Below are 26,741 nucleotides of genomic sequence, written 5' to 3'. Positions count from 1 at the left end.
ACTCCTCCTCCCTCATTGCAAAGTCTGCATTGCCCCTCTCTTTTGTGAAAACAGATGCAAAATATTCAGTAAGAATCATACCCACATCTTCTGCCTCCACACTCATATTCCCTTCGTAGTCTCTAATAGGCCCCACTCTTTCTCTAGTTATCCTCTTGCTCCTAATGTATTTATAAAACATCTTTGGGTTTTCCTTGATTTTATTTGCCAACATTTTTTCATGCTCTCTCTTTGCATTCCTAATGTCCTTTTTAATTGTACCCCTGCACTTTCTATACTCTTCTCGGTTTTCTATCGTATTGAGCCCTCGGTATCTGTCATAAGTCTCCCTTTTTTGCTTCATCATACCCTGTATGTCCCTTGACATCCAGGGGGCTCTAGACTTGTTAGTCCCACCATTTTTCTTTAAGGGAACATACTTGCTCTGTACCCTCAGGATCTCCTCCTTGAATGCCTCTCACTGCTCTGACACTGATTTACTTCAAGTAGCTGTTTCCAGTCCACTATGGCTAAATCATCTCTGAGCTTAGCAAAATTAGCTTTTCCCCAATTGAGAACTTTTATTCCTGGTTTATCTTTGTCCCTTTTCCATAACTACCTGAAATCTAACTGAATTGTGATTACTAGCACCAAAATGCTCTTCTGCTGCTACCCCTTCTGCCTGCCCAGCTTCATCCCCTAAAACTAAGTCCAGAACTGTCCCCTCCCATGTTGCACTTGCTACATACTGGCTAAAAAAGTTCTCCTGAATGCATTTTAGGAATTCCGCACCCTCTATACCTTTCACACTCATTTTATCCTAGTTAATATTAGGGTAGTTGAAATCCCCTACTATTACTGCCCTGTAGTTTTTGCACTTCTCAGAAATGTGTCTACATAGTTGCTCTACTATCTCCCTCTGACTGTTTGGGAGTCTATAATACACTCCCTTTTCTGTTTTTGTGATCACTCCTTTTCTGTTTTTCAATTCGACCCATATGGCCTCATTTGATGATCCTTCCAATATATCATCCCTTCTCATAGCTATAATTGTTTCTTTAATCAATACTGCGAACCCCCTCCTTTTTTATGTCCCTCTCTATCCCGTCTGAAAATCCTGTAACCAGGAATGTTGAGCTGCCATACCTACCCTTCTTTCAGCCATGTCTCTGTAATAGCTATATCATACTCCCAAGTGTTTATCTGTGCTCTCAGCTTATCTGCCTTATTCCCTATACTCCTTGCATTGAAGTATATACCATTTAGCACTGCCAAACTTCCTTGTTGGCTATTTTCTAGCCCTTGTTTCCTCTGTCTTTGAAATTTACTTTCTAGTTTTCTGCTTTCCAATTTCAGCTTTGCTTCTCTCCCTACTGAATGTATCCTCAGGTTCCCAACCCCCTACCAAGTTAGTTTACATTCTCCCCAACAGCACTAGCAACACCCCCGTGAGGATATTAGTCCTGGCTCTGTTGAGGTGCAACCCGGCTGGCTTGTACAGAAATTGTCCAATGCCTCAGGAATCTGAAGCCCTCCCTCCTGCACCATCTCTCCAGCCATGCATTCATCTGTCCTGTTCTCCTATTTCTATACTCATTAGCAGTGGCACTGGGAGTAATCCAGAGATTACTACCTTTGAGGTCTTGCTTTTTAATCTTCTAGCTCCCTAAAATCTGCCTGCAGGACCTCATCCCTCTTTCTACCTATGTCATTAGTACAGATATGGACCACAACCTTTGGCTGTTCACCCTCTCCCCCCAGAATTCCCTGCAGCTGCTCGGTGATATCCTTGACCATGACACCAGGGGGACAACATATCACCCTGGAGTCACATCTGAGGCTGCAGAAATGCCTGTTTGGTCCCCTAATTATCGAATCCTGTACTACTATTGCTCTTCTGAGCTTCAGACACTGCGATACATCAGGAAGGCGGAGCATTACCTGGACGCTGTGTTTCAGAAGGCAGTCGCACCCCTTAGGTTAAATAATTCAAATTTGGTTAGTGGTCAGGGATAGGAGGGTGTGACTATGAGTGAGGCAGGTATGGGGATCCAGAAGGTAGCATTGGCGGAGCCTCAGCCCTTGCAATCGTCCAAAAGGTACTGAGTTCTTGCTTCCCGTGTGGACGAGAGCAGAGACTGCAGGGAGGATGAGCGAACTGACCACAGCACTGTGGTACAGGGGGCGTTCAAGTTGGGGGAGTAAAAAGAAACGTAGTAGTGGTAGGGGACAGTACAGTTAGGGGGATAAATACTGCTCTCTGCAGCCGAGGGTGTGAGTCCTGAAGGTTGTGTTGCCTGCCGGGGTTAAGGACATCTCTGGGCTGGAGATGAACTTGGAGTGGGAGGGGGAAGATCCAATTGTTGTGGCCCATGTAGGTACCAATGATATAGGTAGGACAAAGGAAGAGGTTTTGCTGAGGGAGTATGAGCAGCTAGGGACTAAATTAAAAAGCAGAACCACAAAAGTAATAATCTCTGGATTACTACCTGAGCCACGTGCAAATTGGCATAGGGTAAATAAGATCAGAGAGATGACTGCATGGCTCAAAGATTGGTGTGGGAGAAATGGGTATCGATTCATGGGGCACTGGCTCCAGTACTGGGGAAAGAGGGAGCTGTTCTGTTGGGACGGGCTTCACTTGAACCATGCGGGGACCAGTGTCCTGGCTAATCGAATAACTTGGGCTGTAGATACGGCTTTAAACGAAATTGCGGGGGGAGGGTTCAGGTGAGGGGAAATTTTAAAAATCAAAGAGAAAGGAGAAGGCAATAGTGCAGGGTAGCGATAGGAGTAATGATAACCAGAGTGTGACAGGAAGAGACAGAGTGTATAAACATAAGAGTGCACCAGAAAGTAGAGTCAGACTAGTGAAAAATGGTAAAAAGACAAAATTGAAAGCTCTTTATCTGAATGCACGCAGCATTCGTAGCAAGATAGATGAGTTGACGGCATAAATAGAAATAAATGGATATGATCTGATAGCCATTACAGCGACGTGATTGTAAGGTGACCATAACTAAATATTATGGGGTATTTGACATTTCGGAAGGATAGGCAGAAAGGAAAATGACATGGGGTAGCTCTGTTAATAAAAGATGAGATCAGTGCAGTTGTGAAAAATGATATTGGCTCAGAAGATCATGATGTAGAATCAGTTTGGGTGGAGATAAGAAATAATAAGGGAAATAGGTCACTGGTGGTTATAGCCTATAGGCCTCACTGTAGCTACACTATAAGACAGAGTATAAATCAAGAAATAATGGAGGCTTGTAAGAAAGGTACGCCAATAATCATGGGCGATTTTAATCTTCATATAGATTTGACAAGTCAAATTGGCAAAGCTAGCCTTCAGGACGAGTTCATAGAGTGTATTCAGGTTAGTTTCCTTGAACAGTACGTTGCAGAATCAACCAGGGAGCAGGCTATTTTAGATCTGGTAATGTGTGATGAGATAGGATTAATTAATGATCTCATAGTAAAGGATTCTCTAGGCAAAAGTGATCATAGCATGTTAGAATTTCAAACTCAGTTTGAGGGTGAGAAACTTGGGTCTCAAACTAATGTCCTGAACTTAAATAAACGTATGAAGACAGAGTTGGCTAAAGTGGACTGGGAAAATAAATTAAAGGGCAAGACTGTAGAAAATCAGTGGCAGACATTTAAGGAGATATTTCATAACTCTCAGCAAATATATATTCCAGTGAGAAAGAAAGACTCTTAAGAGAAGGATGAACCGTCTGTGGCTAACTAAGGAAGTTAAGGATGGTATCAAATTGAAAACAAAGGTATACAATGTTGCGAAGATTAGTGGTAGGCCAGAGAATTGGGAAATGTTTAGAAACCAGCAAAGGATGACTAAAAAAAAAGAAAGAGAAGATAGATTATGAGAGTAAACTAGCAAGAAATATAAAAAGAGACAGTAAAAGCTTCTACAGGTATATAAAAAGGAAGAGAGTAGCTCAAGTAAATGATGGTCCCTTAGAGGATGAGACTGGGGAATTAATAATGGGAAACAGGGAAATTGTAGAGACTTTGAACAAATATTTTGTATCGGTCTTCTTGGTAGAAGACACTAAAAGCATCTCAATAATAGTAGATAATCAAGGGGCTGTAGGGAGGGAGGGAAGTTAATACAATCATTATCATGGGAGAAAAAGTACTCGGCAAACTAATGGGACTAAGGGTGGACCAGCCCCCTGGACCTGATGGCCTGCATCCTAGGGTCTTAAATGAAGTGGCTGCAGATGCATTGGTTGTAATCTACCAACATTTCCTGTATTCTGGAGTGGAAAACCGCAAATGTAATGCCCTCACTAAAGAAAGGAGGGAAACAGAAAGCAGGAAACTATAGACTGGTTAGCCTAACATCTGTCATTGGGAAAATGCTGGAGTCTATTATTGAGGAAGTAATAGCAGGACGTTTAGAAAATCATAATAAAATAAAGCAGAATCAGCAAGGTTTTATGAAAGGGAAATCATCTTTGACAAATTTGCTAGAGTTCTTTGAGGATGTACAAACAGGGTGGTTAAAGGGGAACCAGTAGATATAGTGTATTTGGATTTCCAGCAGGCATTCGGTAAGGTGCCACATAAAAGGTTACTGCACAAGATAAGAGCTCACGGGTTGGGGGTAATATATTAGCATGGATAGAGAATCGGCTAACTAACAGAAAAAAAGAGTCAGATAAATGGGTCATTTTCAGATTGGCAAACTGTAACTAGCGGAGTGCCACAGGGATCAGTGCTGGGGCCTCAACTATTTACAATCTATATTAATGACTTGGATGAAGGGACTGAGGGTAATGTAGCCAAATTTGCTGATGATACAAAGATAGGTGGGAAAGCAAGTTGTGAAGAGGACACAAAGAATCTACAAAGAGTTAAGTGAGTGGGCAAAAATTTGGCAGATGGAGTATAATGTGAGAAAATGTGAGATTATCCACTTTGGTAGGAAGAACAAAAAAGCAAATTATTATTTAAATGGAGAAAGACTACAAAATACTGCGGTACAGAGGGATCTGGACAGCAAGTAATTAGGAAGGCAAATGAAATGTTGGCATTTATTGCAAGTGGGATGGAGTATAAAAGTAGGGAAGTCTTGCTACAACTATACACGGTGTTGGTGAAACCACACCTGGAGTACTGCGTACAGTTTTGGTCTCCTTATTTAAGGAGAGATATACTTGCATTGGAGGCAGTTCAGAGAAGGTTCACTAGGTTGATTCCTGAGATGAAGGGGTTGTCTTATGAAGAAGGGTTGAGCACGTTGGGCCTATACTCATTGGAGTTTAGAAGAATAAGAGGTGATCTTATTGAAATGTATAAGATTCTGAGGGTGCTTGACAGGGTAGATGCAGAGAGGATGTTTCCCCTCGTGGGTGAATCTAGAAATCAGGGGCATAGTTTCAGAATAAGGGGTTGCACATTTAAAACTGAGGTGAGGAGGAATTTCTTCTCTCAGAGGGTCATGAATCTTAAGAATTCTCTACCCCAGAGAGCTGTGGAGGCTGGGTCATTGAATACATTTAAGGTAGAGATCGACAGATTTTTGAAAGATAAGGGAGTCAAGGGTTATGGGGAGTGGGGTAGAAAGTGGAGTTGAGCCCATGATCAGATCAGCCATGATCTTATTGAATGGTGGAGCAGGCTCGATGGGCCGAATATCCTACTCTTGCTCCTATTTCTTATGATCTTATGTTCTTAAGCGGCTTTAGTTAGGGGAGACTAGAGAAACCTCATAAACTTCCGCTCATCTAAAACTCTGTTGCCCGTATCCTATCCTGTACCAAGTTCTGCTCACCCATCACCCCTTTTTTTCTTGGCCCCGGTCCCTCCAACACCTCCTACTTAAAATTCTCTTCCTCGTGATTAAATACCTTCTTGGTCTCAGCCCTCCTATATGTAATCTCCTCCAACAAACCCTCCAGATCCTGACTCTGGCCTCACCATTGGTAGTGATTTCAGCCATTTTAGCCCTGTGCTCTGAAATTCTCTCCCTGCACCTCTTTGGTTCTCCACATCCCTACGTCCTTTAAGATCATTCTTAAAACTCACTTGTTTGACCAAGCTTCCCAGGCTTAGCGTTATGTTTCTTACTCTGTAACGTGCCGTGATATACTTTAAATATTAAAGATGTTCTATAAACGCAAGTTGTGTCCACAATTTTAGATGTTACAAAAAATATGTGAACGTCACCAAAATTAAAATACATTTTTGTAGCCTAAGCAAATTATTCCATTTTCTATTGACTTTCATTATTTTTACAATTTTTTTCCAATTGTTTATTTTCCTGTGGTCAGAGCACTGTGTTCACTCAATGAGGCTTCCTAAGTTTCATTTATTGGCAAAGAATTATGTAGATTTCTGAAAAAGGAATAAAGTCTATCTTCCTTCATTATGGTGCCTTCCTCCATTATCATTTAAATCTTGTTTACCTTGTGCCTTGATCTCTGCCTCTCTCTCCTCCTTTAAGACCCCCCCCCTCCCCCTTAAAACCTCATCTTTTGATTAAGCTTTTAGTCACCCATCTTAATAAATCCTTCTTTGGCCCAGTGTCATTTTTTGTCTGTTTACGTTTCTCTGAAGTGCCTTGGGATGTTTTCCTATGTTAAAGACACAATATAAATGCATATTTTTGTTTGTTTTCTATTTGGAAATACATTAGAGGAATACATAGACATTGCTGTTTTTAGTTAAACATTGTTATAACCTAACAGTACCGTTGGTCACCCTGAAACTATTCTCAAGAGAAAAGTATCTTTTTTTATAACTCCTCCAGGTTCTAGCTTCTGGTCAGCATACAGCTTTGGTTTATAATGCCAATCAGTGAGATTGATCTTCAAGGTAATCTCGTTGCATTCCCAAAATACAAGGGAACAATTACCCGATGGTATAAGGAAGTAAGCTAGTATTTTTAAAATGCCCATCATTCATATTATGTTCAGTCGGCATTTTTATAATAATATTGAGTTGCTAATAATCTTTAAACCTGTCTGAATTTACATTTTTATAATAATATTGAGTTGCTAATAATCTTTAAACCTGCCTGAGTTATGCTCAGGTTCTGACCCATCCTTGCTTATCTCACAAACAATGCTAATACTGCCCATCTCTGCGGAACATCCCACACTTTTATCATCAGAAACTTACATGTCCCCTGTGTAAGGAGTTCATCACCACTAAACTATCCTATGAAACTGGTGGATTGACAATCCTGCTGTGCACTGTTTTTGTCTTACAGGTTATGTACAGATGAAAGATGTCCTGTTAGTTAGCCTTAGACCTAGACTGTTATATTTCAACATGTTCTTAGTTGGTAATATAACTTACAGATCAGGGCTGCACATAGATTTTCATGGAAAATAAAACAACACAGATTGATATTTATTAAAGAACCCTGTTTTCTTTGCAAAATAGTAGACTAATAATAATAATAGATTGCCTAATTGAACTTTCAAGATTAATGATACTATATCTATGATTTCTCCTAAAATATTTGCAGATGTTGCACTCTGATAATGGATGTTCCTTTATTCCTACTTAATTACTTCCTTTTTGGCACATTTATGTTAAATTGAAGAAAACCAGATTATTCCCTGTGAGATTACTTACTATCTAATATCTTCCTTTCACAGTCTTGACCTAGGATACTGCTTAATCCCTTTCTGTGTGAATGACTTCCAGGATATAGCCCAAACCTGTCATCTTACAGGCTACGTAGATAAACAGCTATGAAAGTGGTTTGGTCTCAATCCTGTAGATGCATCAAATAATGCTAAAGAACATGTCCAGACATTAAGTCCTGAATGTTGAAACTTCTTACAGCTCAGCATTAGCAAATCTGATGCCAGCCAGTTTGGCTGTACTCAGCGTCAATTGTTTCTTGCACTGACTCATCAACCTCCCTGTCTACACTTTGGCTGAGCCTATTGGTGTATAATCTTGACATTCTCTTTGATTCTAAGGTAAGCTTTCGACCCCACATTTGGTTTATCTGTCTCTGGAGCATTGCCCATTTGCACCCCTATTTCAACGTCTCCACTGCTAAAATCCTCAACCACACCTTCATCTCCTCAAGGATCGATTTCTCTAGTGCTGTCTTAGGTGCCTTCCAACTTTCACAAAATCTGGCTAATTCAGAACTCTGCACCGAATGCCCACTCCTGAAAACCCATCATCTCGTTCATCATTCAGCTTCACTGCCGCCCTCTGGTCCACTTAATCAACTATAGGATCCTCGGCCATGTTTTCAAATTCTGTCAGGGCCTCGCATGTTCTATTTGAAAAATCTATAATATACATCCAGTCTTCATTTTTCATTGCTCACTCTCTAGATTACTACTTCCCCTCTTCCCCTTCACTCTGTTATCAGAGTTTGATCTTGCAACCATACGCCCCGCCACTCAGACTCTCTTCCAAAACCATTTCACTGTGCTACTTTAGTCCCTGTCTTTAAAAGTCTGCTAACAACTTATCTCTTCAATCATGCTTTCAATCTCCCTTTCTAAATTCATTTACCTTTTACTATGTCTTAAGGGATTTTCCTCCCTTGTAAAATACACTTTTATGTCAGCAGTACTATGGGCCCAAGTTTCGAGCCGCGCCTAGAACGGCGCAGTCCCGACCTGGACGCCTGTTTTTCGCGCCACAAAGTGCGCCTAAAAAAAACCTCCGTATTCTCCACCTCCCTGCAGGTCCTCTGGCACTGAGCGCAGCGCAGCAGGAGCTGTAGGGGGCGGAGCTAGGACCCTGCGCCGAAAACAGTGCCGGGAGCTCTGCACATGCGCGCTACAGTGGGCACGCAAGTGCAGTAGCTCCAGGCGCCCAAAATTGTGTGGGAGGGGCCCGAAGCACGCAGCCCCTAGCCCTGGCCGAATGGCCTCACTGGGGCTGTGTGAATAAGGCTCCTCCCACGGCCAGCTCCTGCTTCCTCCCGACCCGACTCGACTCCCGCTTCCCGCCCCCCGCCCCCGGACGGGACCCGACACCCGTTGCCCCCCCCCGCCCCCGGACCGGACCCGACACCCGCTTCCCCCGCCCCCAGACCGGACCCGACACCCACTCCCCCCCCCCCGCCCCCGGACCGGATCCGACACCCGCCCCCGGACCGGACCCGCCCCCGCCCCCGGACCGGACCCGACACCCGCTCCCCCCCCCGCCCCCGGACCGGACCCGCCCCCGCCCCCGGACCGGACCCGACACCCGCTCCCCCCCCCCGCCCCCGGACCGGACCCGACACCCGCTCCCCCCCCCCGCCCCCGGACCGGACCCGACAGCCGCTACCCCCCCGCCCCCCGCCTCTGTACTGGATCCGACCTGACCTCCCTCCCCCCAACCCGAACCGAACCGACCTCCCTCCCACCACCCCCCCGACCCGACCCAATGCCACCTACCTGTAAATCTGGTGCTGAGGACGGGCACGTTGTTGGAGGGCTCCCAGTGCTGCAGTCGGTAAGTAGAAAATGTTTTATTTATTGATTTAAAAAATATATATATTTCTTATTAATTTTTTTTGATTGATTTATTGGTTGATTTATTGATGTAGTTATCATTTATTATTGATGATGGCTCTTTATTTGTAAAACTGAAGTGTTTAATGTCTGTAAACTCCCCTTTAAACACCCCACCCCACCATTCCCTATGCCTGATTTGTAACCTACGCCTGATTTTCTAAAGTGTAGACAAGGTTTTTTCGAGCGTACAAAAATCTTCACTTACTCCATTCTAATTTAGTTTGGAGTAAGTTTTCACTCACGAAACTTTGAAATCAGGCGTAAGTGGCCGGACACGCCCCTTTTTGAAAAAAAAATCCTGTTCCAAAGTGAAACTGTTCTAACTGACTAGAACTGGAGCAAACTAAATGTGGAGTATTCCGATTTCTAAGATACTCCGTTCTACACCAGTTGCTCCTAAAAATCAGGAGCAAATCATGTGGAAACTTGGGGCCTATATAACTAAGTTATTATCGTTGAAAAAATTGTGGAATTTGACATTTTTTGTTTTAATTAGATAAATTGACTATTTTAGTTGCACTCATCAAGTTAAGTATGGGGGACATTTTCCTTTAGCATTCTTTGACAGAAGATATCACTTCACAATTATGTACTTTGAAGGCAGAAACTAAATTAAAAGAACAGCTCCCATAAATCTTACCAGGAGTTGAACAATATGGCCTTTCCTATTCCATTACTATTCATCATTAATTGGACATCGTCATTAGGCACTTTTGTTTTGCAAGACAAAAATTGATGTCAACAAAGTGGCCCCCAAAAAGATTGCTGAATGCAACCCCCAACAGTTACACCAGGATCACGCTTGTTAAATAAAATGTTCCAAAATTTCAAGATGGAAAGAAATGTTCAATTTTTGAAATAAAAAATGACAACAATTACAAAAATAATTGCAGTTGACTGGTTTGTATAGAAATTTCTAGTGCTATCTTGTTTAAGGTAGCCAGCCATTGTGCAACTAAGAGAGATAAATGGTAGCAGCTATGTAATGCATTTGCTCAGTTCATCTAAATAAAATGCGAATGCTGTAGAACCTGCCACATATATTGAGGCACTGGTTATCTAGTTTAACTTTGTCAGGAATCAACTCACCTTAAAGCTCTTCTTCCAATGATGCTGGATAAGATTCTGTTTCAAGCACCCGTACCCTTTGTTCCAGAACACAATTGTAATTTTTATCTACAGGAAGATGCATGCCAGTGAACCAGAAAATTCTAAAGGATCTCGCTTGACATCAGTGGCTCTTAAGAGGATTCTTCAGCTTGTTGTGGCAAGCATTTTAGATGCCCTCAAGGATTACAGAATAAACAGGAAGGAATGGGCTGGATTTCATTCTTGTGAGGAATGTATAGGGCAGATCGTAGCTTTATACAAGATCATGGAGCATCATAAAATAAGAGGGAATCCCAGTTACATCACTTTTATTGTGTGGTATGAGGAAACTGGAAGCAATAAGAGTACATGGTAAGTTTTAGATTTTATCTGTGATATCTATGAAAAGATAGATGAGGGACTCACTGAAACTAGAGGCCCAATTTTAACCCACCCAGCGCACATGACGAGGATTATGTAACTGGGGTTCCCTCTTATCCTATGATGCTCCATGATCTTGTTTAAAGCCACAATCTGCCCTACACATTCCACAAGGGAATGAAATCCAGCCCATTCCTTCCTGTTTACTCTGTTGTCCTTGAGGACATCTGAAATGCTTGCCACAACATGCTGAAGAATCCCCTTAAGCTGGGCAATTTAAATACAGTTAATTCATTTTTTTTTAATTTGTTCAAGGGATGTGGGCATCACTGGCAATGTCAGAATTTATTATCCACCCCTAATTGCCCTTGAGAGGGTGCTGGTGAGCCGCCTTCTTGAACCACTGTAGTGCGTGTGGTGAAGGTACTCCCACAGCGCTATTAGGGAGGGAGTTCCAGGATTTTGACCCAGCGACGATGAAAGAACGGCGATATATTTCCAAGATCAGATGGTGTGTAATTTGGAGGGGAATTTAGAGCTGATGGTGTTCCCATGGCGTCTGCTGCCTTTGTCCTTCTAGATGGTAGAGGTCACGGGTTTGGGAGGTGCTGTCGAAAAAGCCTTGCGAGTTGCTGCAGCGCATCTTGTAGATGGCACACACTTCAGTCACAGTGTGCCGGTGGTTGAGGGAGTAAATGCTTAAAGTGGTGGATGTGGTGCCAATCAATCGGGCTGCTTTGTCCTGGATGGTGTTGAGCTCTTGAGTGTTGTTGGAGCTGCACTCATCCAGGCATGGAGAGTATTCCATCACACTCCTGACTTGTGCCTTGTGGATGGTGGAAAGGCTTTGGGGAGTCAGAAGGTGAGACACTTGCCACAGAAAACCTAGCCTCTGACCTGTCCTTTTTGCCACAGTATTTATGTGGCTGGTCCAGTTATGTTTCTGGTCAATGGTGACCCCCAGGATGATGATGGTTGGGAGATTCCAAAATCGACAAAGGCACACCCAGCCCAGTTGAACCTGAAAAGTCCTCCTCACTAACATCTGGGTAATTATGCAAAAATAGGGAGAGCTGTGTGTCATACTCACTGAATCATACATTTCAGCCAACATTCCAGATGCCTCCTTCACCATCCCTGGGTATGTCCTGTCCCACTGGCAGGAAAGACCCACCAGTGGTGGCGGCACTCTGCATAGTGGTATATAGTCAGGAGGGAATAGCCCTGCGTGTCCTCATAATTGACTCTGGACCCCAAGAAGTCTCATGGCATTAGGGCAAACATGGGCAAGGAAACCTCCTGCTGATTACCACCTACCGTCCTCCCTCAGCTGAAGAATCAGTACTCCTCCATGTTGAACACCTCTTGGAAGAAGCACTGAGGGTACCAAGGGCTCAGAATGTACTCTGGGTGGGGAACTTCAATGTCCATCACCAAGAGTGGATTGGTAGCACCACTATTGATCCAGCTGGCCAAATCCTGAGCGAAATAGCTGCCAGACTGGGCCTACGGCAGGTGGTGAGAGAATCAACACCATGAAAAAACAGACTTGACCTCACCCTCACCAATCTACCTGCTGCAGATGCATCTATCCACAACAGTATCGGTAGGGGTGACCATCGCACAGTCATTGTGGAGGTGAAGTCCCGTCTTCACATTGAGGACACCCTCCATACTGTTGCGTGTAAGTAATATCATGCTAAATGGGATCGATTAAGAACTGGTCTAGCAATTCAAAACTGGGCATCCATGAGGCACTGTGGGCCATCAGCAGCAGCAGTATTGTATTCCGCCACAATCTGTAACCTCATGGCCCGGCATATCCCAATCTACCATTACCATCATGCCAGGAGACCAACCCTGGTTCAATGAGGAGTATAGAAAAGAATACCAGGAGCAGCACTAGGTGTACATAAAAATGAGCTGCCAACCTGTTGAAGCTACCACACAGGACTACATACATGATACACAGCAGAAACAGCATGCTATATACAGAGCTAATTGATCCCACAACCAATGTATCAGATCAAAGTTCTGCAGTCCTGCCACATCCAGTCGTGAATGGTGGTGGACAATTAAACAACGAACGGGAGGTGAAGGCTCCATGAACATCCCCATTCTCAATGATGGCGGATCTCAGCACATAAGTGCAAAAGACAAGGGAGAAGCATTCGCAATCATCTTCAGCCAGAAGTGCCGAGTAGATGATCCATCTCGGTCTCCTCTTGAGGTCCCTACCATCACAGAAGTCAGTCTTCAGCCAATTTGATTCACTCCACATGATATCAAGAAACGGCTGAGCATACTGGATACTGCAAAGGCTATGGACCCCGACAACATCCCAGCTGTAATGCTGAAGACGTGCTCCAGAACCAGCCATGCCTCTAGCCAAAGTGTTCCAGTACAGCTACAACACTGGCATCTACCCGACGATGTGGAAAATTGCCCAGGTATTACCCCCCTCATCTGTTTACTGTCAATCATCAGCAAAGTGATGGAAGGCATCGTCGACAGTGTTATCAAGTGGCACTTACTCACCAATAACCTCTCACCGATGTTCAGTTTGGGTTCCGCCAGGACCACTTGGCTCCAGACCTCATTACAGCCTTTGTCCAAAGAGCTGAATTACAGAGATGAGGTGAGAGTGACTGCCCTTGAAGACTTGTGGTCTAGAACTAGCTGTCACTCTAGCCAAGGTATTCCAATACAACTATAACACTGACATCTACCCATCAAAGTGGAAAATTGCCCAGGTCTGTCCTGTCCACACAAAGCAGGATAAATCCACTCTGACTAATCACCACCCCATCAGCCTACTCTAAATCATCAGCAAAGTGATGGAAGGTGTTGTTGACAGTGCTATCAAGCGACACTTGCTCATCAATAACCTGCTCACTGATGTTCAGTTTGGGTTCTGCCAAGACCACTAAGCTCCAGACCTCATTGCAAACTGGGTTCCAACATGGACAAAAGAGCTGAATTCCAGAGGTGAGGTGAGAGTGACTGACCTTGACACCAAGCATTTGACCAAGCATTAAGGAGCTCCAGTAAAATTGAAGTCAATGGAAATCATGAAGGGGAACTCTCCACTGGCTGGAGGCATACCTAGCGCAAAGCAAGATGGTTGTGGTTGTTAGAGGCCAATCATCTCATCCTCAGGACATCACTGTCGGAGTTTCCCAGGGCAGTGTCCTAGGCCTAACCATCTTCAGCTGCTTCATTAATGATCTTCCCTCCATCATAAGGTCTGAAATGGGGATGTTCGATGATGAATGCACAGTATTCAGTTCCATTCACAACTCCTCAGATAATGAAGCAGCCTATGTCCAAATGCAGCATGACCTGGACGACATTCAGGCTTGGGCTGATAAGTGGCAAGAAACATTAGCGTCACACATAAGTGCCATGCAATCACCATCTCCAACAAGAGTCTAACCACGCCCCTCGTCATTCAACAGCATTACCATCGCCGACCATCAACATCTTGAGGGTCACCATTGATTAGAAACTTAACTGGACCAGCCACATAAAAATGGTGGCTACAAGAGCGGGTCAGCGGCTGGGTATTCTGCAGCATGTGACTCACCTCCTGACTCCCCAAAGCCTTTCCACCATCTACAAGGCACATGTCAGAAGTGTGATGGAACACTCTCCATTTGTTTGGATGAGTGTAGCTCCAACAACACTCAAGAAGCTCGACACCATCCAGGACAAAGCAACCTGCTTGATTGGCACCCCATCCACCACCTTAGACATTCACTCCGTCTACCACTGGCGCACCATGGCTGCAGTGTGCGCCATCTACAAGATGCACGACAGCAACTTACCAAGGCATCTTCGGCAGCATCTCCCAAACCCACGAACTCTACCACCTAAGAGGACACGGGCAGCAGGCACATGGGAACACCATCACTGCAAGTTGCCCTCTGAGTCACACATCATGCTGTCTTGGAAATATATTGCCGTTCCTTCATCATCGCTGGGTCAAAATCCTGAAACTCCCTCTTTAAGAGCGCTTTGGGAGTACAACTGCAGTGGTTGAAGAAGGAGGCTCACCACCACCTCTCAAGGGCAATAGGGATGGCCTTCCAGCGACGTCCACATCTCATGAATTAATTTTAAAAATCTTTAATATAAAAATCTAAAAACATATGTGTGTGTAACTGGAAAAAATAATACAGGAGACCATGCAAAGTACAGAAAAAACTTGATCAGAATATCGGAGGGCTAAATTCTAATTAGTGTGCATTGCAAAGGGGATTGCAAGGTGTTGCAAGTGACGATGGGTACCCATCTTTTGTCAAGTTCAAAACTGAATGACGGAGGAGGGAGCTTTGAAGGTGGGTGTGGAATCATGCCTTGATATGTTGGTATTTGCTTTGCTGAAAATAAAAAGCTTTGAAAGCCTTTTTGACTTTTACAGCTGGGGTTGCCACCCATCAGTATTTTGTCCATGGTGTTTGTCCTATTTTGAAAGCTAAATGTCACCTTGTAGGTGTCAGTATATAGACTCGTGGCTTTTTCCATTTTAAAATCCCATAGTGCATGGGAGTTGAATTAAAGTGTACAATTTGGAAGTCAGCTTCTACTGCCATCAGACTCAGCAGCCAACCTGCACATCAAAAACAAGGCCCTGACACCACTGATTTATTGCTCCCTCTTTTTAACATGTGTGTCTGCAGTTCTTTTAGGAGGTAGTATAACTGGTTTGAATTCAGACTTCTGTTGCAAGTCATCATCATCATCATAGGCAGTCCCTCGGGATCGAGGAAAACTTGTTTCCACTCCTGAAGTGAGTTCTTTGGTGGCTGAACAGTCCAATACGAGAACCACAGTCCCTGTCACAGGTGGGACAGATAGTTGTTGAGGGAAGGGGTGAGTGGGACTGGTTTGCCGCACGCTCTTTCTGCTGTCTGTGCTTGATTTCTGCATGCTCTTGGCGTTGAGACTCGAGGTGCTCAGCGCCCTCTCGGATGCACTTCCTCCACTTTGGGCGGTCTTGGGCCAGGGACTCCCAGGTGTCAATGCAAGTAGACGCACACTAAAAGCCGATATATAAAAATACACAGCCCCTCCCCTTTCCTGATATCTATTGACAGTTGCAACAAATGATTTCCAATCAACAGGTAAGATGGCAAATTGCATCCTACATTTACTTAACAACACTGCCAGCTGGGGTGAATATCTGTATTGTTTAAGGGGTAAACCTGGTAATTTTGATAACTGAAAACTGGACATTGGAAGTCCCGTCTTTTATTGCTGCTTTAAAAAAAAAATCACTGTACATGCAAGTAGACCTGAGTTTGTGCATGCTCAAATGGACCCATTTCCAACCACTTACATGCGCAATCAAGCTTCTCGCATGCAGTTATTTTGTCATTGTCTTGCCATTGTTTTGTATTGGAGATGTGACAAACTTATTTAGAACTAATGCATGCATTTCATCAAAACATACAACAGTTGGAAAAAATGGACTTTTAAAAACAGACTTCTGGTGTGTTGCTTTCAGTTTTGAAAATTCTGGACAGCTCACTAGAAAATGCCAACCTTAATAATCTGTAAAATTGTATACAGAGGGAGTAACACAGAACACTGATTTCCTTTAGCGTTAGGACCCAGTGGCAGTCTGCTACATCTGACTGTATTGTGTCGCAGCTTAATGATGCTAAAAGGAGGAGCCCTGCAGAGTAAGTGGTTTGGACTGGAATCGGTAGGTGCGATTTATTGCGTGTAATGCATTTAAATTATGCAGTTTAAAAAGATATACATATATATATTATAAATAAAGGTGGTTTGCACATGCTCCAAGTTCCTCGTTGTGCAATTCCTGTTATTTTGAGCTTTCTCTTTTGAACAGCAATGACAACAGAGCCTAGAGCGAAGAGGAGGAACAAGAGCTCCTATTTGAGCCATGCGGCCAAGAAGCACCGCGGGAGCCGGGAGCTAGAGGTGGGGATGCAGGGGCTACTCATCACCTGCAATATGAATGAGAAGAAGTGCACGGCAGAGGCGTACAGTCTGCTGAGCGAATACGCGGACCAACTGTACGGCCCAGAGAAGGTGCAGTTCCGCCAAATCCCGCGTCTCTATTGGGGGGTGTGAGCAGGGAAATTGAAGGCATGCAAGCAAGTCGCAACTCATTAGGATTTGGAGGGTTCAATCTAAAGATTTAAACAAAAACATCTAAATCAAACACTTATTTCCAAAATTACTTTTCACATTAGCTGCAGTTTTCCAAACACCAACTCTCCTGCACCTGAAAATGTAAGGACCATGTGTCTAGAAACTGTATATGAGCAGTTAGTGTTGGTTCATACTTAGGCTGTTTGATGGAAGTGGTTTTGGAGAGTTTGACAATCTGTTTGGATTTTACAACTTTAGATCTTATGGGATGGGGAGTAACAAGATAGAAGATGAGTTAGAAACAGAAAATGCTAATATACTCAGCAGGTTAGGCATCCACAGTATTTTGATTTTGTAATAGAAGATGAGTTGTTAGGATCATATAATCATTTAAGTGTTTTAATTAACTCCGTTTAAAATTCAAAGCATGCACTGATAGCAGATATTGTTGTGCAGATTTCATTTTATAGACTGCCTGTTGTGACAATTAACAGTGTTGTTGCTGTTAATTGTTGCAACAGTGATTTCTTAACCCTTCCCAACAATAACAGCTTGCATTTATATAGCGCCTTCAATGTAGTAAAATGTCCCAGTGTGCTTTCCTAGTGTGATAACCCATACTGAATTTGAGATTGAATACATATAAACATGTACTTTTACATTGGGTGCCTGCACTAATTTACCCAAAGTGCCTCATCTGAACATGAACAGTTTGCCATCTCCAACAGTGTTGTTACCGAGCAGTTACAGAAGCAAATGTACAGTTATTTTAACATTCACAAAGTGAACAAAAAAGGAAGTAGATCATATTTTTTTACAACAGGAATTGTGGCAAGAGATCTTAAAAATAGTGTTTTCTCCTAATTTTGAATTTTTTTTAGATATATGGTGCAAACCCATTTATAACAATCACTTGTTGGCATGTATGAACTATATTCCAGGCTTGCGAAGGAAAACGCTCTTTAGAAACCATCGATTAAATTGAAATGCCCTTTATTTGATGTGACATGAGGGCACTTTCATGACTGATTCAATGAATTATTGCTGCTTCCAGATACTTAAATTCTTGTTTAAAACCAGTGAGTGCAACATTTATAGATGCCAGTTATTAACCTCTGTTAGAGCAGTGGATTGAGTGAGTTAATGGGAACAGCAAAATGCTTACCGAATTTAAGACATGAATATTAAGTAGTGTCCCTGGCTATAGGAAACATAACGAGCGGTTTGCACTGTACAAACACTTCTAACTTTTTCTGCTGTACTTCTTCCTGCGACGAGCACTGAATTTTGGGGAAAGAAAACTTTTATGTGGATAAATGTTAACATGTAGCTATCAACACACTTTTTTTTTCATTTCGGAAATGTTCAGACTTTTCAGGTGTATTTCTACTGTTCTTTTCTCAGTTTGTAGAGGGATCTAACAGTGAGGATGAGGAAGATGATGATGATGATGCTGAAGTTGCCTTGAAGAAGGAAGTGAAGCAGATCCGCACATCAACACAGAATCAACTCTGCCGATTCCAGGCTTTGGATAGTGGAGCCAACAATGTTGTCTTCATCAGAACTCTTAACATTGGTGATGTGTTTTTCTGTTCTGGGTTGAATTGCGTTCCATTTGTGTGAGAAATGTGTGTATGTTGCATTCATTTTCTTCTCTTTCCTCCCCACCGAAAAAAAAATGTCACCATTGTGAAGTACCAAGTAGAGAAGGCATTTCTGTGTTGCTTTAGTGTTAACTTTATTGTTCCTGAGCTGCATATGGGGCAGCTGCTGCAAACAGGGGTGTTGTGATACAAAAATGCAAAATAAAACGTTTTTTTAAGGTGCCATCTCAATACTTTAAGTTGCCCCTAAATTGCTGGGGACTGAAAATGATGGTTTCGGTCTTCCCAGTGTTTAAGCTGGAGGAAATTGTGTTTCATCCAAAAAAGGATGCCGGGCAAGCAATATCGGCAACAGAGGCACTGGAGGGGAGGTAAAGCTGGGTGATGTCAGAGTAAATGTGGATGCTGACACTTGTTCGCAGATGATATTGCCAAGGAAGAGGAGCGGGGTGGGCAAGGATAGATCCTTGGGGACTCTGGAGTTCCAGCATGGGGGTACATGTGTTTTGTCTAGGATTAAATAGGTCAGTGTGGAACCAAGTGAGGGCAGTCCCACTGAGCTGGACACTGGAGGAAAGTTGAAAGAGGACGGTGTTGTCCAGAGTGTCAAAGGCTGAAATGAGTACAAGGAGAGATAATGCACAATGGCCAGAATCACAGAGGATGCAATTTGTGACTTTGGTTAGGGCCTTTTCAGTGCTAAGTTTGCGCAGAAACCTGATTGGTGGAGAGATTCAAACAAGTAAAGTTGGGCATTGATTTGGGAAGTAATAACATTTTAAAGGACTTTGAAGAAGAAAAGGAGATTGCAGATGACAGTAGGTTGAAGGACAGAAGGGTTGAAGGTGGTTTTTTTTGAGGAGGGACTAATGTTTTTAAAAGGAGAGGGAGCCATTTATAATGCCAGCTAACATGGGGCAAAGAAAAGAAGATGGGTGGGAACGGGATCAAGTGAGCAGGATTGGGTCTTGTGGACGAGATGAATTGAGGAAGAGCATGGGGGGAGATGGGAGAGAAACTGGAGGGAGACATGGGTTCAGGCCTATGGTAGGGCGATCCTTGGGACATTTGGCTTAGTGGACAAGGGGAAAGGAAAAATCAGCAGAGACAGCTGAACTGATGGTCTTAGTCTCAATGATGAAGAAGTACAGGAACTCCTCACACTGTGAAGGGGTGAACGGGATGGTGCTGTCAGGTGAGAGCAGTTTAAGGAAATGGCTGGTAATGGAGAAAATAAGCTAAGTGTTATCTTTGCTCAAGAATAATCCTGCAGTATTAGTGGTTATGGCAGAGAAGAGTGTGGCCCAATACGCACATCAGAGACCTACAAGATGCACCCTGTCCATATTCTCTTGATGAGGGATGTTACTTCAACAGTCTTTCATCTTTTTGTCGATAAAATGGCTGATTAGACATCTGTTATTTGTGCTTTACATATACAGGGACTGTCTCTTTAAACATGTATGAATTGTTGGTAGACCATTTCCTGTGCCTAAGTACTCCTGCTGACATCAATCAATGTCCTGCAATCATTGCTCTCCTTTTGACCCCACGTATTCTATTGATTTTATTGCCTGTTTTCATTCAGACTATGGTGTGAGTGTGTTTCTCTGAACCTTCTACACTACTTCAATCAAAATATCATCCTCGATTCAAGAAGTCTGTTATTGGTTGCATCTGAGTAGTTGAGTCTACTTGCTCTGGTATTTTGAATGAGCAGCTTATGTAGTGCACATATATAAGGTGTACACCTGATTTGAATATGATTTAATTGAAATGTACGCGTGGAGCTGATTGTGTAGATTTGAATGAAACTCTTGCTAGGATTTGTGATGTGAAAGCTGGGATCACTGCACTTGGGAATCTAAATGGATTTTTTTCTCTCAAAAACAGAACCGGACAAATTAGTACATCACATTTTGAAGGATCTGCACACAACCAAGAAGAAGAAGACCCGAGCTATTCTGCGGATGTTGCCAGTGTCGGGGTCGTGCAAGGCTTTCATGGAGGAGATCCCAAAGTATTTTGAGACTTTCCTGGAACCCTGGTTCAAAGTTCCTAAAAAGGCTACTTTCCAGATTGTTTACAAAGCCAGGAATAATAGTCACATGAGTAGAGATGATGTCATCAAGGCTCTGGCAGGTAGATACCAAGTTTTCTATATAATAGTTTTATATGTGAATGAAAGTTAACAGTGGAACCAAGTTGTGGGCTTTCTTAAGTGAGAAGACTTGTATGGTAGGTTTTGTTTGAATATTTTTAGTTTTTTTTTAAACTTCTCCCGTAAAATGTTTCTGGATAAATTCCTCCCACTGTCTTTTCATGTAAATAGATTCTGTTTTCATTGTCTGCCTGGCCTGACATTTTATAGCCAAGAAGGCGGCCACACAACCTACTTCCAAGCCCTGCCAGTGCTCACGCCCTCCCAATCCTCTGCCAGTACTTGCTAGGGACCTACTCAACTTTCCCCTTTTATGCTTTTTTCCTAACCCCTCTGGTAGACCATAGCTCGTATCAGGAACTGAATGGAGTGGGACTCGAGCCTGCATCCATTTCAACTTGGTCGAGCTGAAGATCAATGTGTGCTAATGCTTAACATCACCCTGAATATTTTCCATTTTAATAGCACTGAACACATTCGGGGAGATGGAGAGCAGCAGTTTTGCAACACTTTGCCAATCTTGCCTGGAATTTAATATAATGATGCAATATATATTTCAATTAAACCCAGCTCTATATTAATTTGGAAAGCTGTTATAGCAGTTGTTCTATTTATGCTATTGCAGAGCAATAAAAGTTTGAAGTGAAGTAAAATTTGGGTTGGTTAGAATTCAATAAATGTTGACATTTAGACTTGCTGTAAATAAGCAGTAGCTTACTGTGTGATGGTACATTTGTTGCTAGGTGAAACTGTGGCTATGTTCATATTCCTTAATTTACCAGATGTATCTTTTGGAGAAAGCTCTTGTTTACTGTTTTTTGTGTATTTGAAAGGATTACTGACTCAGCTTGTAACTTTTCAGGGGTAGTAATAAATTTGAATGCCGAGAACAAAGTGGACCTTAATAACCCCGAGTATACCATTATTGTGGAAATAATTAAAGGTGTTTGCTGTGTGAGTGTCGTTCAGGACTATATACTTTTCCGCAAATACAATCTGCAAGAAGTGGCAAAAAATGACATTGAGGAAAAATTGAAAAAACCCGCCTGCTCTCTTCCGCCTGAGAATGATGGCAGCGAAGGTTCGAAAGAGCCCCTGGAAGAAAAGGAACCCAAGAGCAAAGCGGCGGAAGATGAGCAGGAACTGGAACGATCTGTCACGAGTGCAAAAGAATCTCTTGAGGAACAGAAAAGTGGAGAATAGGGAGCTGAGAAAGTCAGCTGTGTTCACAGTGGGAATAACCAGTTGGGGTCATTGTCTAGTGGGTTGTAACCTTTACACAGACTGGTTCTTTTTGTGTTTTTGTACACCAAACCTTTTCTCAGAGATGAAGAAGTTGCACTTTTGTGTCTTTTAAGGAGAATGATGCCCCTCATGTTATTCTTTACAAGTAGTAAATGGGCAGGGCGAAAAATGCAGCTGTACAAAAAGATTCTAGTGACTTATCTCTTCTGATCTGCTGTAGGTCGTTGCTGACAAAAGCAAATCTTTTTACTTTTTTAAAATAAAGATATTTGGGCCACCTTAATTTAAAAAAAAATGCTCAAGCAAAGTTTCAGTTGAAATTTTGCAATTTGATTTTACCTCTCTCAGAAACTTCTGTTTTATTGGTTAACATGCTGTTTTGAATTGGGACTTCAGATACTTTCTGGTATTATATAGTTGTCATTCTCAACTAAATTTGCATATGGCGGTGACTGCTGTAAAATGATTGATGCTGTGTATCTGGAAATTTGGTTCCTAGACCTGTAATTTTGATTTAAAAAAAAATTAAAGATGGTCAAGTAAGAATTTCTGCATCTATTTGACTTTTATTTTGGGTGGTTGTAAATTGTGTTTAAAAGGTTGCAACATAAAAGTGATTTGTGAATGTTTTGTGGTGCAGCAATCCTTCCTGTGCTATGTATGTTTTCAGATTTTTGCACTTCAGGCTGAGATGTTAGTGCTGGGAAGTTGAATTCTTCCAATGTCAGCATCCAGGATCAACATTAAACACAGCCAGCTGACCGAGGGCCGGTTGGCTCTTTGTCGGCCGGCGCAGACACGATGGGTCGGAATGGCCTCCTTTTGCGCTGTAAATTTCTATATTTCTGTTACATATTACATAGTCCACTGCAAACAGGCCATTTGGCCCAACTGGTCTATGCCAGTGTTTAAGCTCCACACAAGCCTCCCCCCACCTCTCTTCTAACCCTATCAGCATAACCTATTCCTTTCTCCCTTATGAGCTTATTTAACTTCCCCTTAAATGCATCAATGCTATTTGCCTCAACTACTGTGTTCCACATTCTTACTATTCTTTGAGTAGAGAGGTCTCTCCTGAATTCCCTACTGGAGTTATTGGTGACTCAAAGCAAAGCTCCCTCTTAACTCTGTAACAATGTACCTCAGCCCCAACCTCCGAAGAACAGCCCCTATTGCACCAATGTGACCTTTTCATTTTGCAAACTAGTTGTACTATAGGGCCCAAGTTTCCACATGATTTGCGCCTGATTTTTAGGAGCAACTGGTGGAGAACGGACTATCTTAGAAATCGCAATTCTCCACTTTTTTTTTCTGCAGTTCTAGTCAGGTAGAACAGTTCTACTTTGGAACAGAATTTTTTCTTCAAAAGGGGGCGTGTCCGGCCACTGACGCCTGATTTGAAAGTTTCCACAGTGAAAACGTACTCCAAACTAAAGTAGAATGGAGCAAGTGAAGATTTTTGTAGAACTGAAAAAACCTGTTCTACACATTAAAAAATCAGGCGCAGGTTACAAGTTAGGCATCCAGAACGAGGTGGGGGGGGGGAAAGGGAAGTCATTAAATTCTACAATAAATCCTTATTTATACTTCTACAAATATTATACAAATAAATCCAAACTGAATAAACATTTATAAGCCAAGAAAAGATTAAATAAACCATCTTCCTACCTGTGTGAAAGTGCTTCAGGCACGGAGAATTCTGCAGCCGTTCGTTCCTGCGGGGGGGGGGAGGGAGGAGAGAGAGAAGGGAACAGTCGTTTCGTTCCCGCGGGGTGGGGGGGGGAATTAAACAGCCGTTTCGTTCCCGCGGAGGGGGGGGGGAATTAAACAGCCGCTTCGTTCCCGCGGAGGGGAGGGGGGGGGGAATTAAACAGCCACTTCGTTCCCGCGGAGGGGAGGGGGGGGGAATTAAACAGCCACTTCGTTCCCGCGGAGGGGAGGGGGGGGGGGAATTAAACAGCCACTTCGTTCCCGCGGAGGGGGGGGGGAATTAAACAGCCACTTCGTTCCCGCGGAGGGGGGGGGGAATTAAACAGCCACTTCGTTCCCGCGGAGGGGGGGGGGGGAATTAAACAGCCGCTTCGTTCCTGTGGAGGGGGGGGGGGAATTAAACAGCCACTTCGTTCCCGCGGAGGGGAGGGGGGGGGGAATTAAACAGCCACTTCGTTCCCGCGGAGGGGGGGGGGAATTAAACAGCCGCTTCGTTCCCGCGGAGGGGGGGGGGGAATTAAACAGCCACTTCGTTCCCGCGGAGGGGAGGGGGGGGGGAATTAAACAGCCACTTCGTTCCCGCGGAGGGGGGGGGGGAATTAAACAGCCACTTCGTTCCCGCGGAGGGGAGGGGGGGGGGAATTAAACAGCCACTTCGTTCCCGCGGAGGGGAGGGGGGGGGGGAATTAAACAGCCACTTCGTTCCCGCGGAGGGGAGGGGGGGGGGGAATTAAACAGCCACTTCGTTCCCGCGGAGGGGGGGGGGGAATTAAACAGCCACTTCGTTCCCGCGGAGGGGGGGGGGGAATTAAACAGCCACTTCGTTCCCGCGGAGGGGGGGGGGGAATTAAACAGCCACTTCGTTCCCGCGGAGGGGAGGGGGGGGGGAATTAAACAGCCACTTCGTTCCCGCGGAGGGGAGGGGGGGGGGAATTAAACAGCCACTTCGTTCCCGCGGAGGGGAGGGGGGGGGGAATTAAACAGCCACTTCGTTCCCGCGGAGGGGGGGGGGGAATTAAACAGCCACTTCGTTCCCGCGGAGGGGAGGGGGGGGGAATTAAACAGCCGCTTTGTTCCCGCGGAGGGGAGGGGGGGGGGGAATTAAACAGCCACTTCGTTCCCGCGGAGGGGAGGGGGGGGGGAATTAAACAGCCACTTCGTTCCCGCGGAGGGGGGGGGGGGAATTAAACAGCCGTTTCGTTCCCGCGGGGTGGGGGGGGGAATTAAACAGCCGCTTCGTTCCTGTGGAGGGGGGGGGGGAATTAAACAGCCGCTTCGTTCCTGTGGAGGGGAGGGGGGGGGGAATTAAACAGCCACTTCGTTCCTGTGGAGGGGGGGGGGAATTAAACAGCCACTTCGTTCCCGCGGAGGGGAGGGGGGGGGGAATTAAACAGCCACTTCGTTCCCGCGGAGGGGGGGGGGAATTAAACAGCCGCTTCGTTCCTGTGGAGGGGGGGGGGAATTAAACAGCCACTTCGTTCCCGCGGAGGGGGGGGGGGAATTAAACAGCCACTTCGTTCCCGCGGAGGGGGGGGGGGAATTAAACAGCCGCTTCGTTCCTGTGGAGGGGGGGGGAATTAAACAGCCGCTTCGTTCCTGTGGAGGGGGGGGGGGAATTAAACAGCCACTTCGTTCCCGCGGAGGGGGGGGGGGAATTAAACAGCCGCTTCGTTCCTGTGGAGGGGTGGGGGGGGGAATTAAACAGCCGCTTCGTTCCTGTGGAGGGGAGGGGGGGGAATTAAACAGCCGCTTCGTTCCCGCGGAGGGGGGGGGGAATTAAACAGCCGCTTCGTTCCTGTGGAGGGAAGGGGGGGGAATTAAACAGCCGCTTTGTTCCTGTGGAGGGGGGGGGGGGGAATTAAACAGCCGCTTTGTTCCTGTGGAGGGGGGGGGGGAATTAAACAGCCGCTTTGTTCCTGTGGAGGGGAGGGGGGGAATTAAACAGCCACTTCGTTCCCGCGGAGGGGAGGGGGGGGGGGAATTAAACAGCCACTTCGTTCCCGCGGAGGGGGGGGGGGAATTAAACAGCCACTTCGTTCCCGCGGAGGGGGGGGGGGAATTAAACAGCCACTTCGTTCCCGCGGAGGGGGGGGGGGAATTAAACAGCCACTTCGTTCCCGCGGAGGGGAGGGGGGGGGGAATTAAACAGCCACTTCGTTCCCGCGGAGGGGAGGGGGGGGGGAATTAAACAGCCACTTCGTTCCCGCGGAGGGGAGGGGGGGGGAATTAAACAGCCACTTCGTTCCCGCGGAGGGGGGGGGGGGAATTAAACAGCCACTTCGTTCCCGCGGAGGGGAGGGGGGGGGGAATTAAACAGCCACTTCGTTCCCGCGGAGGGGGGGGGGGGAATTAAACAGCCGTTTCGTTCCCGCGGGGTGGGGGGGGGAATTAAACAGCCGCTTCGTTCCTGTGGAGGGGGGGGGGGAATTAAACAGCCGCTTCGTTCCTGTGGAGGGGAGGGGGGGGGGAATTAAACAGCCACTTCGTTCCTGTGGAGGGGAGGGGGGGGGGAATTAAACAGCCGCTTCGTTCCTGTGGAGGGGGGGGGGAATTAAACAGCCACTTCGTTCCCGCGGAGGGGAGGGGGGGGGGAATTAAACAGCCACTTCGTTCCCGCGGAGGGGGGGGGGAATTAAACAGCCGCTTCGTTCCCGCGGAGGGGGGGGGGAATTAAACAGCCACTTCGTTCCTGTGGAGGGGGGGGGGAATTAAACAGCCACTTCGTTCCCGCGGAGGGGGGGGGGGAATTAAACAGCCACTTCGTTCCTGTGGAGGGGGGGGGGAATTAAACAGCCACTTCGTTCCCGCGGAGGGGAGGGGGGGGGGAATTAAACAGCCACTTCGTTCCCGCGGAGGGGGGGGGGAATTAAACAGCCACTTCGTTCCTGTGGAGGGGGGGGGGAATTAAACAGCCACTTCGTTCCCGCGGAGGGG

At 45.0% G+C, this 26,741-nt stretch overlaps 1 protein-coding gene across 3 annotated transcripts; it reads left to right on the top strand.

Annotated features, from left to right (window-relative positions):
• Positions 1-16,606: 16,606 nt before the first annotated feature.
• Positions 16,607-22,643, top strand: thumpd1 (THUMP domain containing 1). Of its 3 annotated transcripts, none has more exons than XM_070856771.1 (5): positions 16,607-16,674; positions 16,822-16,913; positions 18,492-18,663; positions 20,585-20,833; positions 21,715-22,643. In XM_070856771.1, exons 2-5 carry the CDS (start codon positions 16,824-16,826, stop codon positions 22,053-22,055), a joined length of 852 nt encoding a protein of 283 aa, XP_070712872.1. In that variant the 5' UTR covers positions 16,607-16,674; positions 16,822-16,823; the 3' UTR covers positions 22,056-22,643. The 3 variants fall into 3 exon arrangements, with proteins under 3 accessions (XP_070712872.1, XP_070712870.1, XP_070712871.1); XM_070856769.1 differs by having other exon boundaries at positions 16,822-17,024; XM_070856770.1 differs by having other exon boundaries at positions 16,647-16,678; positions 16,822-17,024.
• Positions 22,644-26,741: the final 4,098 nt, after the last annotated feature.

This window comes from Pristiophorus japonicus, chromosome 15, assembly GCF_044704955.1.
Source record: "Pristiophorus japonicus isolate sPriJap1 chromosome 15, sPriJap1.hap1, whole genome shotgun sequence".
NCBI lineage: Eukaryota > Metazoa > Chordata > Chondrichthyes > Pristiophoridae > Pristiophorus > Pristiophorus japonicus.
This window is presented reverse-complemented; position numbering and strand designations above follow the sequence as displayed.

What these genes read in the sequence shown, in the direction of transcription:
- thumpd1 (XM_070856769.1), top strand. Translation starts at nt 16,824, where the DNA reads ATGACAACAGAGCCTAGAGCGAAGAGGAGGAACAAGAGCTCCTATTTG. An exon ending in AACTGTACGGCCCAGAGAAG is followed by an intron (nt 17,025 to 18,491) that starts GTGCAGTTCCGC and finishes TTCTTTTCTCAG; the next exon opens with TTTGTAGAGGGATCTAACAG. An exon ending in CATCAGAACTCTTAACATTG is followed by an intron (nt 18,664 to 20,584) that starts GTGATGTGTTTT and finishes TCTCAAAAACAG; the next exon opens with AACCGGACAAATTAGTACAT.